This window comes from Rhododendron vialii, chromosome 11a (genome assembly GCF_030253575.1).
Source record: "Rhododendron vialii isolate Sample 1 chromosome 11a, ASM3025357v1".
Lineage (NCBI taxonomy): Eukaryota > Viridiplantae > Streptophyta > Magnoliopsida > Ericales > Ericaceae > Rhododendron > Rhododendron vialii.
The window spans coordinates 9,383,772-9,402,383 of NC_080567.1; the positions used below are offsets into that span (position 1 = coordinate 9,383,772).

Consider the following 18,612-nt stretch of genomic DNA (forward strand, 5'->3'; position numbering starts at 1 on the left):
TTGGAGCATGGTAGGGGCTAAACCAGGCTCCAGCTTAACACTGTCATTGACAGAGATAATTCGCCCCTCAGACGTCGTGTATGAAGGAGCGAACTCCTGCACCATTGCTCGGCCACCCGAGCCTCCAGATCTGTCTGCTGCCTTCGACCCACCTGCGGCAGACGACTCAGTCTGGTCCTTCTCTCTTCGAGTCGGCGTCGGCGGCCTATTCGAGATTGTTGCTTGAGCAATTTTTTGCTTCTTGGAAGCAGGCTCGGCAGCAGCAGCATCCTTTTGCCGAGCCAAGACCCCATCTCTGAGGTTCATTCGTACGACATTTCTCTTGCCCATATCTTCGGCAAATGCAGGAATTAGAGTTTGCAGGGGAGGAACGTTCAGACCTGGGAAAAAAGATGGTTGGCTTTCTTGAAACCAGAAGTCCGCCGACTTCTTCAAAGTTGGAAATTTAACCCTTGGAGCTTTGGCCTTCGTGCTCGGCTTGTCAAACTTCTTTTTTCCTCCAACCTCCTTGCTCGGCCCCGCTCCCTTCTTTCTTCTCTTCAACTTCCCCTTGTACGAAGGGTCGTAACCTAATAACGTTGGCGCGTCACGGCAGATCTGGGCCTTCAACGTCTCTACATTCTTTTCGTCGGCTAAGTCTTGTTGTCGCTTTGTGATTGACCGGTGATCTGTGAAAAGTTAATGGCCAGACAATTGTCAGGGGCTGTTTCCAAAGAAAAAATACGATTGGCGAGATGAAGAAAAGTAAAACAACCTCGAAAATCTTTTATCTTCGGCACCGAGAACAGCCGTGCCACTTGATCGCCAAATTCATAATTACCACTAACTTCAACATAGAAATTAGCCCATTTATCGGTGTCGGGGAGCCCGTCTATCAATGGCTCCTTGCCACCACGCGTCGATAAGTACCTACGGTCGGTCTTGCCGTGCCTGGACATGATGTACGTATGAAAGACGTCGGCTACGTTGAACTCAAGGTTGTGGAGTTCTTTCAATTTGATCACGGCCATCACTATCCTAAAGCTGTTGATAGCAAAGTAGTGAGGAACAAGCCCGAACTTGGCAAGCAGCTCCCTCAAAAAGGGGTGAAGAGGGAATCTGAGGCCAGCTTCACATATAGCCATAAGGGGAACCGTTATGTGCTCGGGACGGTGTTCCACCTTATCTCTAATACGATTGCTGGCCATTTGACTAACTACAACATCATCAGGGATGTTGTATGTTCGGCAAAAATCTGCGTATTCGTGGGGCTGACCGCTAAAGTAATAAGCATAAGGACAGACTTGACCTCTTTCGTAAAGATCAGCAATCTCCCTGTCCTCGGACGCAGTATCACTCAGCCTAGGGTGTGACGACGTTGTAGCCTCGGCCGAGGGATTGAACCTAGACTCGGCTTCGGGCCCTAACTCGGGTTCGGTGTCAAAACGAGTGGAAGTTGAAAAGGTGATCTCTGGTTCGGTGTTAAATCTCCCGTACTCATAGTCACGCTCGGCGTTGGAATCATCAGTATCCGACATGTTTGAAGAAATTGAAGAAGACTGACGTCGGCGCCTGTGCCTCGCCAAGTACTCTCGGATAATCAAATCCCCCGAGTCGTCCCCCGAGCTTTCAGAATCGGAAGAAATAACAATGATTGGGTGAGCCAGACCTAACAAAAACAAGAAGTAAACAAATGAGAAACCTCGTCGTCGGCCAGAAGGCAAGGGATCTCTACGCTCGGCAAATTTATTGGCCCACCCTATTGTCTCTTCAAAGTTCAAGCTCGGGAGACACTAAAACTCGAAACGGGGCTCGGCCTATCTACATCGCTGGGCTCGGTAAAATCCAAAGTCGGCCAAGCACAGACATCATAGCGATCTGTGCTCGGAAGAACAGTTTGAAGATGAAGATGAACAGTTCGCTCATCTCCAGGTCTCGTACTGTTCACTTGGAACCAAAAAGACCTCAAACACCCAGGAAAACGGGGAAAAATCCAGGAAAGTTGCAAGAAAAGTAAAGAGAAGCAGGAAACGAGTTCATACCCGGGATTTGGGATGAGATCTGGTGCTGAAGCTGTTAGGAATCAATGACAGAAGATGAACGGTTGATGGGAAGAGCTCAACAATGGAGTTCTAGAGAGAGAGAGAACGTGGCCCTTCTCTCTCCTCGCATCGTCCTTTATATAGGGCTAGGGTTTAAGATTTGAAACTCCCGCCCATCATTGCATCGCCGAACCTCTAGCCATACAGCACATGACACGTGGTGGGGAAAGGACAGCCTGCAGAGCTTGCCAGCCGTCTCCCTGTCAACCATAAAGCGACATCTGCCATCCTTCCACTTTAAGTTTCTACCAACGAATGAGATCACTTCAGAAAGAAAAATGGACCAGGCTCGGTAAAATTTCACCTTTAACATAAGATTGCGTTTTGACGATCGATAGGTTCGGCTGAGATCCTATTTCAATCTCTACCTCGCGTTCGGCATCGGCAGAGATTGAGGGGCTATTGTAGCAGACCGAACATGGAATTTTTGCTATGGTGCGAGCCAAGCTCAAATCCATACCGGGCACAGATCTCGAGCACGGCACCCGTCCCTATGATTCATCACCACTCCACACCGGCACGGGCTCGGCGGAAGACAACTCCGTGTTCGACATCCACCCTCGGGGCTTCGCATGGGACGCATCCTTCTCGCCGGTCACGCGCCAGGGTCGGCTAGGGTCATGCTCGGCCGCCCGCGGAGCATGGCCGCTGCCGACGACGGCTAGCTGTTAGGTTGTGCGTCGTCCTGCGTGTAAAAATGGTTATAACGAGAAGATAAACATGAGCGCACATGGGAATGCCAGCTCACTCCCAGAAGCGGTTACCAGATCTATTCAGTGACGTCACATATGACGTCGCCTGACCCACGCAAGGCATGTGCCTGTACTTGGAGAGCAAGCTAAGGGGACTCTATAAATACTGAGGGAGAACGCCTGTCGACGGGTACGCACTCATATACGCAATTACTCACTCAAACCCTAGTTTGCTCCCTTTCTCTCTGCACATTACTTATTCTCTCGCCGGAGGGCCTTGCCGGGACAACCCCCGGCCCGGCCTTAGTCGTGCGCTCCCTGTGCAGGCTAGGAGAAGACTCAACCACCAAGCCACCAACGGAGGAGAAGGTCGAGGATCATGGGCCACACACTATGGCTGGGAGAGACCCTGAGTTCCAAAGGCGTCTCCTGGGGCGCAGGCTGAGGGCGGAGAAAGGGGACGCGTCGTATGCTCAGCTGTTGGAGTTTTGGACGGAGCCCCCGGAGGGTAGAGTTCAGGAGGAGCAGATGGCGAGGTGTTTCTTGTTGTATGTGCTCGGTGCGTCTCTATTTCCCAACAGATGCAATCGAGTGCACTTGTCGTTCCTGCCGACCTTGAGGAATATCGGGGAGATTGCCCATTTCAACTGGGGTGACGCAGCTTTGGGGGCGTGCTACGCCTTCATGGGATCTCTTTCCCGAGGAGCTGGGAAGAGCCTTAGCAGCTATTGGCGAGTCTGGGAGGCATACCTCGAATCCTTCCTTTTCATTTTTAGTTAGCTTTCCATTCACGTACTTATATCATTTCATGCTAACCCTTGATGCTTTGAATTCTGTAGCTCTGGACATACGAGGTACTGGACATGTACCCTCCCACGACGTCATGTCCCGACGATACGATACTCCCTCGGGCCCTCCGTTGGTCAAAGGAGTATCGGGGAGTGAAGAAGGGAAAGGGTGACCTGAACGCCTATCGGCTGTACTTAGACGAGCTGCGTCCCGACCGGGTATCTATGCACCTTTGGCTTCTCAATTTACATTACCCGTGTATTTCCATTGGATTGATTTCTTGATGCATGCTTCCCGTTGTAGGTACATTGGCGCATCTGGGATCGTTTCGAGATTCCATATGTGGCCCAGAGTAGGGAGGTGACGAGAGGGAGGATGTTGCTTGAGTCCCCTTACGGCTGGGAGTGGTACTTGGGTGACCGGGTATCACATCAGTCGTTAAGGCTGGATGCTTTTTGAGTCCCAGGGCCACTTCCTCCTTTTGTTCAGAGGACAAGCGAGTACACGCTGGAGGAGGTGGAGCGGTTCACACAGCCGGACTCTCAGCTTGAGCCATTGTTTCAGGCCGGTGCTGACTATGCAGAGTACCAGGCTCAGTGCCTGATGCAGGGCTTTGGGATCCATGCTGCCTGGGACGCCCGACGGCAAGTGCAAGGTGTTGGAGGTGGTAGGAGAGGCAGGGGAGGAAGGAGAGGAGATGGAGGCAGAGGAGGCGAGAGCTCCCGTGGTGGCGATGCAAGCCAGAGCGAGGCTAGGTTGCCTGTGCTGTCCTGGACGGTGGACGTGGTGACCGCTCAGGGAGTCCCTAGCCTTGTGGAGGTGCCACATCCTTCAGTCGAGCCTCCGGAGTTCGTTGCTCAGGTATAATTTACTTTCATTTCCTTCGTATGTCTTATCACTGTTACTGCATTTTCTAATTCTTTCCTTTCAATGTACAGGTGACTTCGGAGTATGCTAGGGAGATGGCGGCGGCGATGATGGGCCTGGAGCAGCTGGTGCGGCAATACGCCATGGGCCACTCCCCACTTGCACTGACTCGTGCTGGAGGGATGATAGTAAACCCTTTACTCTTAGTTGCTCTCTATTACCCTTATTCATGATTATGATGTGAATGCTTTATGAATGTTATTGCAAGCTAGAGGAGGAGCGACTCGGGGGTTACGCAGGAAGTTTGTTCGCATGCCTACGCAACAGGCTTCCTCTGCGAGCTCTCGAGAGGAGCGTCCGTCAAAGAGACAGCGGCACTCTGGCGGCATTGAGGAGGAGCCTATTGCCACTTCAGACGAGACTGAGGAGCTTACAAATATCGATCTGGAGGATACCTCTGGCAGTACTGTGCCCAGAGTGACTCGTACTCAGGAGGTTGTTAGCTCTGAGGCAGAGGAGGAGGACGAGGATGAGGACTGAGTTTCCTCTTTTGCTTTTGTCTTTTGATGGAGCCTGCGTGCTTCCTTTTATAGGGTGCCTGTTTACCCTTGGTAGGTAGGATTTTGAGCATCGGGCTTGCATGCCTTGTCTTGGACTTCGACTCATGGATCCCTTTGGGATTGTATATGCAGAGATTACCTTTTCATTGTCTTTTGTTGTTTAATTTCTTTTATTGCTATTGTTTAAAGAAAATTGAGTAACCAAGACTATTACTGTAATGTGCAACCAGCCAATTATCCAAAAATGAGTCGGGTACGCAGTTTTTGCAAGGATAGATATGCTAACAAAGAAGTAAAATATGACTGTTTTTGGAAAAATTGATGTCTCACCTGAGAATATACACAAATGCCCTTGTCAAAGGTTCGAATATGACTGTGACTGCCCTTGAATTCTTGACATATAACTCGGAAATTCATCTTTATGTTTAGAACATGCTACAAAACTAAGGAAATGTTGACTTTGGAAGGTGACAACTTCGAATTTTGACTCGGGACTTGAACCGGAACTCAAACCAAGTCACTTTTGACCATAGTGACCTGTGAGACTCGAAGAAATGACTTGAAACAAACCAAGACGCGATTTGACACCTTGACATGGCTTAGAAACGGGATTATGTCGACTTTTCGTACTATGACCTTGAATCTCGGGAGTTAACTCGAAACGAAACGGCCCTGAAGTCCCAAATACATGTTGGAGTGTGTTCTGGTGGTTAATAGTGCCCTGAGATACATCAAATCCATTACATGCTTTTGCTGTCAAAAACTTCAGAAATGCAGACACAGTATGCCGCGCGAGCTTTTAAAACGCCGTGCGTTGTGTCATAAGATTCCACGGTATATTAGTGAAATACCGTGATGATTTTTCTGGTTTGGATATGCCGCACGTGGCTTCAATATGCCGTGCGTGGTTGTTTTTTTGACAACCTGCATTTTGTTATTTCCCAAGACGGATTTGCACGATGGTTGAAGTTTGACTTGTGTAGTGGCATTTCTGAGCCAGTGCATGTCTGTATTGTGTTCCCATGCTATGACCAAGCCTTTTCTTATGCAAGACTCATGGGAAATTTGAACTTTTGAAACCCGAGGCACTTTGAAAGTTGAAATTGTCTCCTCCATCCCCCTTATAAATTTTGGCCAAATTCTTTCCATCTCACTCGGCTCTTATTCTTCTGAAGCTCATTCTTCCTCTTAATGGCCCTTTCGCTCACCGGTTCGCTCCGTCCATGGCTAGCTTCAATGGAGGGCGTTGATTGGCTCAACTTCCGAGCCCATGGTCTTTACTCTATGAGGTATCTTCGCAACGTCTTTACCCCGAGCTTTTGAGGCCAGCTGCGAGTTTTTGGGATCCCGAGGTCCATGTGTTTCGTTTTGGCGAGCAAGAACTTTGTCCTACCATGGAAGAGTTTCGTGCCTACCTTGGCAGTTTCGGCTCGGGAGAAGTCATTATCCCTCTTGTTCGTGAGAGCATCCACAGGGTTCTAACCACGGTCCTTGGATTGAGTAGTGGTGCTGCCCGTTACTTAGTAAGCGATGGTCACCTCAATGTGATGCAACTTATCGAAATGTTTTCTCCTCCGGGTGATCTTACGGACATAGCTTATGAAACTCAGTGCATGACTGTCCTTTGCATGTGCCTGCTCGCGGCCTATCTTTTGGTACCCTCCACTGGTCATGCTAGTTTAGCTCTGGTCAGCATTGCCGTTCAAATTGAGGCTCGAAAGGACGTGATCCCCATGGTTTTGGCTGAGACATTGATGGGTTTGGACAAAGTTTGCTCTGGAGAGGCTGAAGCTTTCGGGATAGTCCTCTCCTCCTACAGGTTGGCTTCTCACTTAGCTCTCCCTTTTCGGGTTTTTCCCACATTCTCATTTTACCTCAATGCTCGATTCGGCTTTCTATGGTTTCTTACTTGTTTTTCTCTCTTTGGTAGATCTGGCTTTGTGATAGGGTGAATGTGTTGACCATTCCTCCCGGCAATTGGGCATATGAGGCTAGATTGTTGTCCCTCCGATGCTTTGAGTTCGAGGACAGGTGCGTTCTTGAGTTGGTCAACTTCTTTAGGCGTCTGCGAGCAGAGATAGTTTCGTGGAGGCGTTCATGGCTAGATTGCCCTCCTATGACTGTGCACTTCATGGGCCCCTAGTGGGTCGTCCTTGCTGGTTTGGAGGCCTTTACTTTCTATATCCCATACCGGATTCAGCGTCAGCTTGGCCTTAGACAGGAGGCCCCTGCAGAGGTCATGGTCGATGTTGTTTTGCCCTTATTTCTCCACTCCATTCTTTGCAACTATCAGCGGCTTTGGAGAACTCGTGAAGTGACTGATGCACATCCTTACCCATCCGTGATGGTTCGTAGGAGCTGTCGGAAATGGCTTAAGAGGGATATTGCCGCGAGGGCTGGGGCCCAAGGAAACTAACTCAATCCTACTACCCTAATTACGGAATAAATTGTGGACCCTGTTTTCATTATGTTGCTCTTTTATTTTCAAAAGTCATGCTCAGCCTTATGCACTATAAGCAGTTATCATAATAAAATGAGTCGTGGAGGGTTTCCCCTTTCTTGATTCAATGCTTTGAATTCTTGCAACCTAAATTTTTATTTTGATTGATCATGACCAGGCCTTAGAGTAAGGCTGCCTACGTATCCTTATGGTAAAGGAATCGGGTCATAACGTAGTTCAGGTTAAGGTTCGCTCTGATTTTTGACACTCTCCTTTTGCGCTCTAAATTTTGCCTAGTACCCCCCTTTCGGATTTTCAGTCTAGCGAGCTCATTTATTGCATGCCTTAATTTTTGCCTAGGACGCCCTTGCGGGTTTTCATCCTAGCAGGCTTTTGCTCTAACTTTTGCCTGGGTCTGCCCGCCCTTGCAGTTTTCAGCCCAGCGAGCTTTTCTCAGGGATAATAGCGCTTAAGTTGATCCAGGTTGACCAAAGTTGAAAATTCATTTCCGTCCAAGTCAATGAGTTGCGTAGCTCCTCCGGATAGGATGGTCTTGATGATGTACGGCCCAGACCACTTTGGTCAGAACTCCCCGCGTGGATCATAGACTGGGGCCCGGATTTCCTTTAAGACCATGTCGCCTTCTGCTAAGTCCTTAGGCCTTACTTTCTTATTGAACACACAAGCAATCCTTCTCTAATACCCCTAAATATGATAGAGAGTCCTTAACCGACGCTCACCAAACAACATGAGCTCTTCAAATCGATTGCTCAACCATTTTGCCTCCTGGACCTCACACTCGATCATAGTCTGAAGAGATGGAACTTCCAACTCAATGGGAACTACAGCCTCCATACCATAAACTAGAGAGTAAAGAGTTACCCCCATTGGTGTACGTATGGATGTGCGATATCCCCATAATGCTAGCGGTAATTGCTCATGCCAATCTCTTGTGGATTGAATGGTCTTTTCCAAAATAGCTTTGATTGTCTTATTGGTTGCTTCCACGGCCCCGTTGGTCTGCAGCCAATAGGTGGTTGACTTGTGTACTTGAACTTGGAACTCATTCAAGACTTCCCTGGCTCTTCCCTTGAAATGAACCCCATTGTCAGATACGAACGCCTGAGGAACTCCATACCGATAGATGACGTTTTGTTTGATAAAGTGTGCGAGCTGAACTGTAGTTAGAGTGGCGTAAGAACCAACTTCCACCCATTTCATGAAGTAATCAATGTCTACTAAAATGAATTTATGGCCATTGGACGCAGCTGGTACAATTCTTTCGGTGACGTCGATTCCCCATACTAAGAAAGGCCACGGTGAGGTCATTTGATGCAGTTCGGAGGGCGGGACATGCGTGAGGTTGGCATGGACCTGGCACTTGTGGCAACACCGCACGTATTCCACACATTCTGTCTAAGGATCTTCTTAGCAAGCATCATGCCGTTCATGTGAGGGCCGCACACACCTTCTTGAATCTCTTCCATCACCCTTCTTACTTCTGCACCATAGACACATAATTTGTGCATGCCACAATGTGACCTTCGATACAAATTTCCTCCGCAGATGATGTATTGAGCCGCCATCCTTCGGAGGGCAATCTTGTCTTTCTTACTTGCTTCAATGGGGTATTCTCCTTTTTCCACGAACCTCCAAATGTCGTAATACCAGGGGTGACCATCATCGGGCTCGTCAATAGTCATGACATGTTGATATACCGGCGTATCTCTTTGTTCGATCACAATCGGCCTTAGCTTCACACCGAGAGGGAGTTCGACCATAGATGCTAAGGTCGCCAAGGCATCTGCGAATCGATTTTTGAGTCTCGGCACATGAGTGAAAGTCACCTTATTGAAATGGGGGATGAGATCTTCGAGGTCCTGATGGTATGGCTTCAGTTTTTCCTCCTTGACTTTCCAGTCCCCGTTGGCCTGTGACACTAACAAGTTAGAATCTCCCACCACTTCCAATTTCTCTATGCCGATCTCAATTGCTACTTCCATTCCCACAATGCAAGCCTCATATTACGCTTGATTATTGGTAACCTCAAAGTTTAGGTTGAAGGCGAGTGGGATGTGAGACCCGTCGGGTGCTATTAATAGTACACCAATTCCAAACCCCTTCTAATTTGCAGCACCATGGAAGTATAACCTCCAAACATCCTCAGCCAGAGTCATTACATCTTCATCGGGAAACTGAAACTCAACATCTTCACCTCCCTTGACTGGGCAGTCGGCCAGGAATTCAGCAACAGCGCTCCCCTTTACAGATTTCCCGGTAACATATATTAATTCGAATTCTGCTAGCATTAGTAACCATCGTGCCATCCTCCCGGTGAGAGCTGGTTTCTCAAACAAGTACTTGAGAGGGTCCATTCGAGAAATCAACCTTACTGGGTAGGCTAGCATATAATGTCTCAACTTTTTAGAAGCCCAAACGAGTGCCCAGCATGTTTTCTCCAGCGGAGTATAACGCTCTTCGCATCCCACCATTTTTTTGCTCAGATAGTAGACAGCCCTTTCAACCCCATCGTCTCCTTCCTGTGCCAACATACACCCCATGGAGGACGGAGTGACTGATAGGTATAGGATCAAAGGTTTTCCCAACACAGGGGGTGTCAACACTGGCGGACTCCGTAGATAAGCTCGGATTGCTTCAAAAGCTGTTTGGCACTTATCGTCCCATTTGAACGGCACACCCTTCTTGAGCAAACGGAAGATTGGTTCACAAGTCGAAGTTAGATTGGTAATGAATCGACTAATAAGCTGTACCTTGCCGAGAAAACTCCTCACATCCTTCTCTGACCGTGGCAGTTCCGTTTCTAGAATGGCCTTGATTTTTGACGGGTCAACTTCAATACCACGAGTGGTAATCATGAATCCGAGCATTTTTCCAGTTGTGACCCCGAACGTGCATTTTGCTGGATTAAGGCGCATCTTATACTTCCTGATCCTTTTGAAGAACTTCTTGAGTGCAAGCAGGTGCCCTTCTCGTTCCTTGGCTTTGACAATCATGTCATCAACATAGACTTCCACTTCTTTGTGGATCATCTCATGCAACAAGGTCGTGGCGGCCCACTGGTAAGTAGATCCTGCATTCTTTAATCCGAAAAGCATTACCCAATAGCAAAAAGTTCCCTATTTAGTGACAAACGTGGTTTTCTCTAGATCTTTTGGGGCCATTAGGATCTGGTTGTATCCTAAAAAGCCATCCATGAAGGAAAGTAAAGCATGCCCAGTAGTGTTGTCAACTAGCACATCGATGTGAGCCAAGGGAAAGTCATCTTTTGGACTTACTTTGTTGAGATCCTTGAAATCAGCTCAGACCCTAATCCTGCCATCCTTTTTAGGGATGGGAACAATATTTGCGACCCATTGTGGATATTCGGTTACCATTAGAAACCCTGCATCGATTTGTTTAGTGACTTCTTCCTTTGTCTTAAGCACCCAATCAGGTCTCATGCGTATTAGTTTCTGTTTTACGGGTTTTGCATCAGGATAAAGGGCGATCCGGTGTTCCACAATTTCGGGATTGATTCCGGGCATATCAGCATGTGACCATGCGAAAACATCCTCGAATTCTTTTAGCAAACTTATGAGAGCTTGACGCTCTTCCGCAGACAGCACGGAACCGATCTGAATCATTCGGGGATTCCCTTCATTTCTCAAATTTATTATGACAACTTCTTTTTTTATAGGCTGAGCGTGCCTTTCGTCTTCCCTTTCAACTAGGGATCGGATCTCTTTAGGAATGTCCCTATCGAAATCGATCTCTTCGTCATCAGGGTCGACACAATTTATTTCAAAATTAGGGAAGTAGGCGGAATCAGATTTGTCTATTCCATCATTAACAGAGGCCTCAGGGCACCATACACACGGGTAGACTCAAATTCAAAGTACAGACCATGAGGAGCGGGGCCCAGAGGCACCAACTCTGACTCAACAGACTCAGAAGACTCAGATGACTGGGACTCAAACTCAGAGTTAGACCCTCTTTTTTGTGTATATACAGGTATATACACAAAAGGGGTGCTCGGATCAAGCACTCTACACACCTCGGATGCCGTTGATTCCCGTAATGGGCCCCTCGGTTTTTTTTTTTAGAATTTTTTGATGGCTCGGATCGGCTGTCCGGTGGCCGGAGACGGCCCGGCGCGGCCGGTCAGTACGAAATCCCTCCTCGGCCGTCGGTACCTATATCATTTCTGTTTTATTTTTGGCTCATGAGTGTTATATAAATGCCTAATCTCAGCACCTTAATCAATATATGAGTTATTTAAAAAATATAAAACAATTAATCAGAAGTCCCTTACATAGAGATGCTTATCCAACCGTTATTTATATATATATATATATATATATATATATATATATATATATATATATATATATCTCCTATCTCCTACCGTGAATAATAAGGGGAGGCTTTCGGTGGACAACTTTCAATTTGGGACCAATTTGCCCTTTAATTTCCACCATTTTACAGATTGCCCAGGGTATGATTTGGCACGATTTTTCCAATTATGTCCCCTACATGTTTCTGGCCGCGTGGTCTGCCCGGGGTGGTTTTGTCATTTTCCAGCCTGGGCCAAAAAACGTGAACGTGATTGCGCCACGTCTCCCTGTGTCCTTTGCTTCGTTTTCTTTTTCTTTTTCTCTGGTTCAGAGAAAACAGCGAGAGAGAGAGAGGAGTTTGGGGGTACCTTCCGTTCCTCTGCTCTGCCGCTTGCCGTCGAGAGGTATTCCGCGGGATTCGTGATCGATTTCGTGCGTCGATCCTCTCCTGTCTTCCTTGAAGCGCTGGGGGTTGGTACTGTGCAACCAAGAGGTTTCTACTCGCTTTCTTCTGGTGTTTTCTCCCGGTTCCGGTTCTACTTCCATCTGTGTCGTCGTCTCGTCCGGTGGGAGGTGAGTGCTCTCGGATCTCTGGTTTAGGGGTTTTTCTCCTCTGATTTTTTTTTTAGAGGCGCTTTGTTTCCGGCTTCCCTCGATTTCTCGATGTGGTTGTTTTTCCCTGGAGTGTCGGTGTGTTGGTGGTTGTGTGTGTGGTGGGTGCATTTGTCTTGTTTATTGTTGTTTGTGGTTTTGGGTCGTGGGTTTTGGATTCGGCGTTAAGATCGTAAAGCAACGGGAGGAACTGAGGTGGCCGCCGACGGATTTGGGTCTGGGCTGGCCCGATGTATTCCACGGCATCTGTGATTGACGGGTGGCGGCGATGTAGTAAAGTGGGTTCGTTGTAACTATTCTGACCACTTTGCTGGTTTTTTGCTATGGATTCCCTGTTTCCATTTAGTGCATGTAATGTGTTTTTTTTGCTTCGTGTTTGGGTTGGGGACTTGATTAATTTTATGTTGCTTCTTTAGGTTTATGCGTTTTGTTCTTTATTAGGTTTATAGTCGAGACTCGAGAGTTTGTGTATCGCTTCTTTTGCATTAGCTTTTCCTTGAATTTACGGGTTCTGTTGTCCTCTTCCTTCTCCTGGTAGCGTGGATTGTTCTGATCTGTTTTGTCTCCAGCAGCTTATGCAAGTATTTGCCTATTTTGGACCAATTATGTGTGCTGAAGTTAATAAAGAGAACTGCCTATGGGTCCTGCATGGTCATTCTTTAACCCTTTTCCAAATATAGAAGTGCTCTTTATTCTAGCTTTTACATTTTTACTTGCTTTAAAGTACAGGCCATTTAACATTGGCTATTAGTCGGGTTTTGGCTTTTATGTCTAGGGTTTTCCTGTTCTTTTTGGGTGTCTTTTTTTTCCTGTTTGTTTTGGCTGTTGTGTTGGAGGATTTTCCTGTTTGTTCATTTGTCTTGCTGTTGTGTCTCGTGTTCTTTGGGGTGTCTTCGGCCATTAGACAGTCTTCGTGCCTGGAAGGTACATTTGTTTCTCTATTGTTACTTGTGCACTTTATTGCTCACTACTGCATATGAGGGATCTTATTGCAACCAGTTTTTGCAACACAAACTTACTGCTGAAAATATTTTGATGTTGCAGCTGGAACCATCGAGTTCGCTGCTTTGATTCGGGATTGACTAAACCTGTGGGGAGGGAACGAATGGCATGGCAAAGATTCCAGCCTTTCCATCAACTGTCACTATATGCTGCAGCATTGTTTCGAGGCTTCCTAATTCGGAATTCATTTACTAATCTGCTGCTGCTGGTAAGATACATTCAAAATGCTGATCATGAGTCTGCTATTTTGCTATCTTTTCATGCTATTGCATAATTATGTATTTTATCTATTTATGTGTTGTATGTTATCTAATTATGTATATTCTGCTGCTGGCTTCTTACGCTATAATTATGTATGTTATCTATATATGTGTTGTGTACTTGTGATTGAATCATGTGTCACATTGGTGGGAATTTTTGAGTCAGGTATGCAATTTTTTCCACAGATTTATTCATATAAGGTTGTTCTATTTGAATCACTACTCCTTGGCTTCTCATGAACTTTCCCGCTTTTTAAGTAGTCTTCTCCTCTTTTAAGTAGTGTCAGAGTTTCTTTTATTGTTGTTAGCTAATAATGCCCAACTTGTTTTCAGAGTAACCTTTATCAGTTCCTCTGTTTCATTGCAGACACGTAATAGGGATAGCAAGAGAAGTGCATGCGAAGGGATTTTAAAGGACATGGAAGGATTCTGGCATTAGGCGTGGTTGTTGGCTTCCCTTTTGAATCTTTTAAATCTTGAATTGATATTTTGCCAATACATTATATATATATATATATATATATATATATATATATATATTATATTTCAGTTCAAATGTGCATTTACCATTTTACAATCATGAGCATTTTATTTCTTGTTTTGTGTGACTGTACAGACTGTGCTATATATCCAAGAGCGTTAAATAAAAAGGAGGAGAGTTTCGATGTGCCATTTTCCAATTTGGGACCAATTTGCCCTTTAATTTTGCCCATTTTACGGATTGCCCAAGGCATGCCAATCCTTTTTTTTTTCTTCTCCCGGTTAATGTGTGTTGTACTCATCTCCCCTCACAACACCTCTCTCTCGCCTCCCTCTCTCTGTTCACTCCCTCTCTGCCCCTCCAGTCCACCACCACTGCACCACACCACCACACCGCCTTTCTTCTCCATCAACGGCATCACCATCAGGTGTTTCTCTCTCTATCTCTTCCCCCATTTTGCTTTTTTTTTTCTCTTTTTTTTTTTTTTTTGGGGGGGGGGGGGGGGGGGGGGGGGGGGGGGGGTTTCCTTCCGTGTTCAGTTGATTTGTTGATGTTGTCGTTTTGCCCGTACGCTCAGTGCATTACCGCCCTTTGGGTGGGTCTTTATTGTCTGTTTTGGTTTGGCCCCTGTGTGTGCTCTGTGCATGTCAAGCTATGTTAGGGTTTTGGGTTGTTGATTTTGGGTTTGACCTGGGCATGTGAACCTATGTTAGGATTTTGGGTTTGGCCATCGATTTGTTGGTCATTTGCTCATAAGGGTTGTGGGTTTTGGGTTTGGTCGTCAATTTGCTGATTAGTGTGTTTGTCATTGATTATTTCACTTTTGGTCTTTTGCTCATAATGGTGGTACGTCCGAAAGGCATTGAGAAGACCCATCTTTTTGGCCATGATATATAAATTTAGAGTTGGTATGGTTAATTGGAAAATCGGAATGAAGCCATGATATATAAATTTGAGTTGGTATGGTTAATTGGAAAATTGGAATGAAGCTTGACGTTTAGCAGATATAGCAATTGTCTATGGGTTCTTTTTTTTCCCCTGCCAAAAACAGAACATAAAGGCATGTGTGCTGGTGTTGAATGGTGTTGGAGCCCAGTTTAGATAATTGATGAGCAATAATAACATTAAGATTTGTTTAGATGCCATTTGGCTTTGTGGATTTCAGTTGCTTTTGCTCTTTTCCAAGACCAACACCTTATGCTGATTTTCAAGACTTTCTTGCGTTTTCTTCATTTCCTGCGGTTCATGAGGCTAGGTAACTATTCCTTCCTTGCCTCCTTACTTCGTTTCTTCCTCCACTTTCAATAGTCATTATTCGTCGTTTTTGTCTGCCTATAGCTTAGTAATCTGGTTTCAATTAGGAAAAATGGGTTTTCAGATCTACTTGTTACCCTAGAATGGGTAATCCTAGAAACCACAGATTCTTGCAGCAATTTGTAAATAGTTTCTTTATTCATGCAGATCTATTGCATCTGCATTTGTAAATGTTCTATGCACGCTCAGTTACAAAACCAATTTTCGCGAATGAATTAGACAATCATAAAAATGCGTACATAGAATTTATTCGAACTCCATTTGTGAATCCATTTAGTATGGTTTTGGTCTATCTTGAGAAATTACTCTTATTCTTTCCAATGCCATTTCGATGCCAGACCCTTTATTTTTCTTCATAAATTTCAGCCAACCCAAATCTTGCCCTAACGTGAGTTTTTCCAAAATTAGTGCTTTTAATTCATTTTTTTTTTTTTTACCTATAAATTACTCATGATTCATGCATTAGCAGTATGTTACCGAATTGAATAAAGTTTTCAATACTGATGTAACCTCATTTTGTACTCTATCGTTCCATTTTGTTTTCATGTCAAAACATATTTGATAGGTACATTTAGGAAAACAAGTTGCATACAGAAATGGTTGTCAATGTTTCATTCAAATGCTAGGCTCCTATGCATAACCCATGGCCAGATTCCGAGACACCAACTCTCTACCGTTTAGAAACTACTAAAAGGCCAACACATAATTGCTGCAATGGCAACCCGCGCTCAGGGAGATCAATCCGTTTACCAGCAATGCGATGGTTTTGTATGACAATATCGAAATATACTACAATTGGGCCATGTTTCTGTGTGGAGTTCTAGCTTTGAGTTGCATGCATGGTTAGACAATATCATCTGTTCATTTGTCTGGCACAGCACTGAAGGTGTCACAAGATTAACAGATATTATTTGATTTATTACATCACAATATTAAGTATACAGCCATCCACTTTTTCGACAATTGCTTTCATTAAAATTCTACATTTTTACTGCACATTAGCTCCTGCAATATTAAATCACAGGTATCAACAACTGCTGGCATGTGAAGAAAATTTCACTCTTTGGTGTTACTGAGGTCTAATGTTCACCTCTCCTTGCTGCTTTTTCTTAGATTCTATTTTACGCACATCCTCACGTACAAAGTATTGCTTTTGCCATTTTTCCTCTCACCGTCAGAGGTTGCCGCGCCTGCTCCATCAATACTTCAGTGTTTATGGCCTAAGCACTTGGATTTTGCTAAAGCATGGATCACAAGTTTGGCCAGTGGAAGTTGTTAACCACGAGTTTCGTAATGGTTGGGACATTTTTCATTTAGCACATGGTCTTGGAATAGACTATAAGCTTACTTTAGCTTGTGAGCGTAGATGTACATGTTTGATAGACATGATAAGGAACTTGTCTTTGAATCGTCTCATCCAAATGATTAGGGGCAAGATGTGCATCCTCCTGCAGGTAAATGTGGCTGCCTTTTAAGTAGCAACAATTAAACATCAAGAAATATTTTCCTTCTGCTTTCATTTAACCATTCTACACATCACAATATTAGATTAATGCCTCTCAATTGTTCATTGCTTTATTATAGTTAATTTAGAGACTGCTTGTTTGCTTTCCACACTCAGGGCTCAACCAGCTGTGCTGAAATTTGGTTATTTCCATCTGCGGCCTATGGAACTGAAGAATGTATAGCAATCTATTCTCTGCATTTAGATTTGTCTTTTTTAATTCCTCTTTAATTTGAAAGACACACCAACTTATAGCCAGTAATGTTATATTTGATGCAGGAATTTCAAACTCAACTTCAACATGCTTTCACCTTTACTTCTGCTTCAGGAAATGGTCATTAAAATTGCTAATCGTACCTGGACTATACCAATCCAAGACCGCGAGCTTAGTGCCAAGCCATTTAACAAGTTCGTTGCTACCCTTGATCTGGAACCTTTTGATTACTTACTGATTACCATGCTACCGACAACACAATTTATAGTCATTGTCTTCCATGCACACAATGACAGTGAAAGGCTTTATCCATGGTTTTAGTCAAGTTCTACGGTGCTTCCTTAGCAATGTGTTATGTCATTTGTGGCAACATAGATATTTTGCCCCAACTTTTCTCCAGCCTTTAGCGCACACCTCCCCTCTAGAGTAACAATTTGTGCCTTCGCATCTGTTTATGCCTATGTTAATATGCAGCTTTTCAATCTTTTGGAATTTTTGCAAGGTTCCAATGTTATGCTTATTCTACCTACTACTATTCTGAAATGAAGAAACTAGATTTTCAGGTGATGGTTGATTTTCCTGGGCATTATAAATAGTACCAGATAGACATTAGAATTGCGTCATGTGTTGCATTTCTGTTAATTCTTGTCCAACTGCTTTTCCCTATTGCTCAGTTCCTTACACTTTCTAAAATAGAAAGGCATTCGTAATCTACCCATTTATATGGCAAACAACTGCTTTCCTTGCCATGGGGAAGACACACTCTCAACTACCATTCCTCTTGTTCGAAAGCTGATTATTAACTCCATAATTCTTCAAAAACAGAACTTCTGCATTCCTCTTATTGAAAAGCAGAATTATTACAATTTTGATGCTATATGTGTAGATTTCGCATGGTCTTGTTCTACTTTCTTTCATCTATGCTTTTTCCAGATTTGCTGATCCTAAGAAACTTTTTAATTCAAAATCAAACCTCCTTTTCCATTTTTTCCAAATATGGTCTCAACTGCATCTCTACGCAAGTTCATAGTCGCACCCAACCGCTTCCCACCATATAACGCAATTACACAAACCAAATTCTGAATTCAATTCATGCTCAATTCTTGCCATGGGCAAAAAACACCCTCTTCAATGGGCATGATTCTCGTGCCTAGCACGAGGCTGGACCTAGTATTATATATAAAAAGAGCCAGATTTTCGGATGGCCAAATTTCAATTTCGGACACATTTACCCCTCCAATTGAATCCTCTGCCATTGTGGGTTTGAGGCTATTTGCGACTTTTCCCTTCTCACGCAGATACGCGGCTCTCCTTCTTCCACATCCCTCGCTTTCCCCCGCTCCTCTTTTCTTCCCCCTGTTTTTCCTTCCTTTCTTCTTTGTCTGCTTTTCGTGCAACAGCTAGGGGGAGAGAGAGAGAGAGAGAGAGAAAGAGAGGGAGAGGGGGGGAGTTCTGGGCCGAT

At 45.0% G+C, this 18,612-nt stretch overlaps 1 protein-coding gene and 1 long non-coding RNA gene across 2 annotated transcripts; one reads left to right on the forward strand and one right to left on the reverse strand.

The window, feature by feature from the left end:
- Window positions 1-8,754: 8,754 nt before the first annotated feature.
- On the reverse strand, window positions 8,755-9,432 carry LOC131306840 (uncharacterized). Its single transcript, XM_058333269.1, has one exon. The coding sequence runs from the start codon at window positions 9,430-9,432 to the stop codon at window positions 8,755-8,757; it is 678 nt and encodes a 225-aa protein (XP_058189252.1).
- A 7,403-nt stretch (window positions 9,433-16,835) lies between these two features.
- On the forward strand, window positions 16,836-17,567 carry LOC131307589 (uncharacterized). The gene is made up of 3 exons (XR_009194168.1): window positions 16,836-16,886; window positions 17,017-17,114; window positions 17,216-17,567. It is a non-coding gene; the product is annotated as an uncharacterized LOC131307589 (long non-coding RNA).
- The last annotated feature ends 1,045 nt before the right edge of the window (window positions 17,568-18,612 follow it).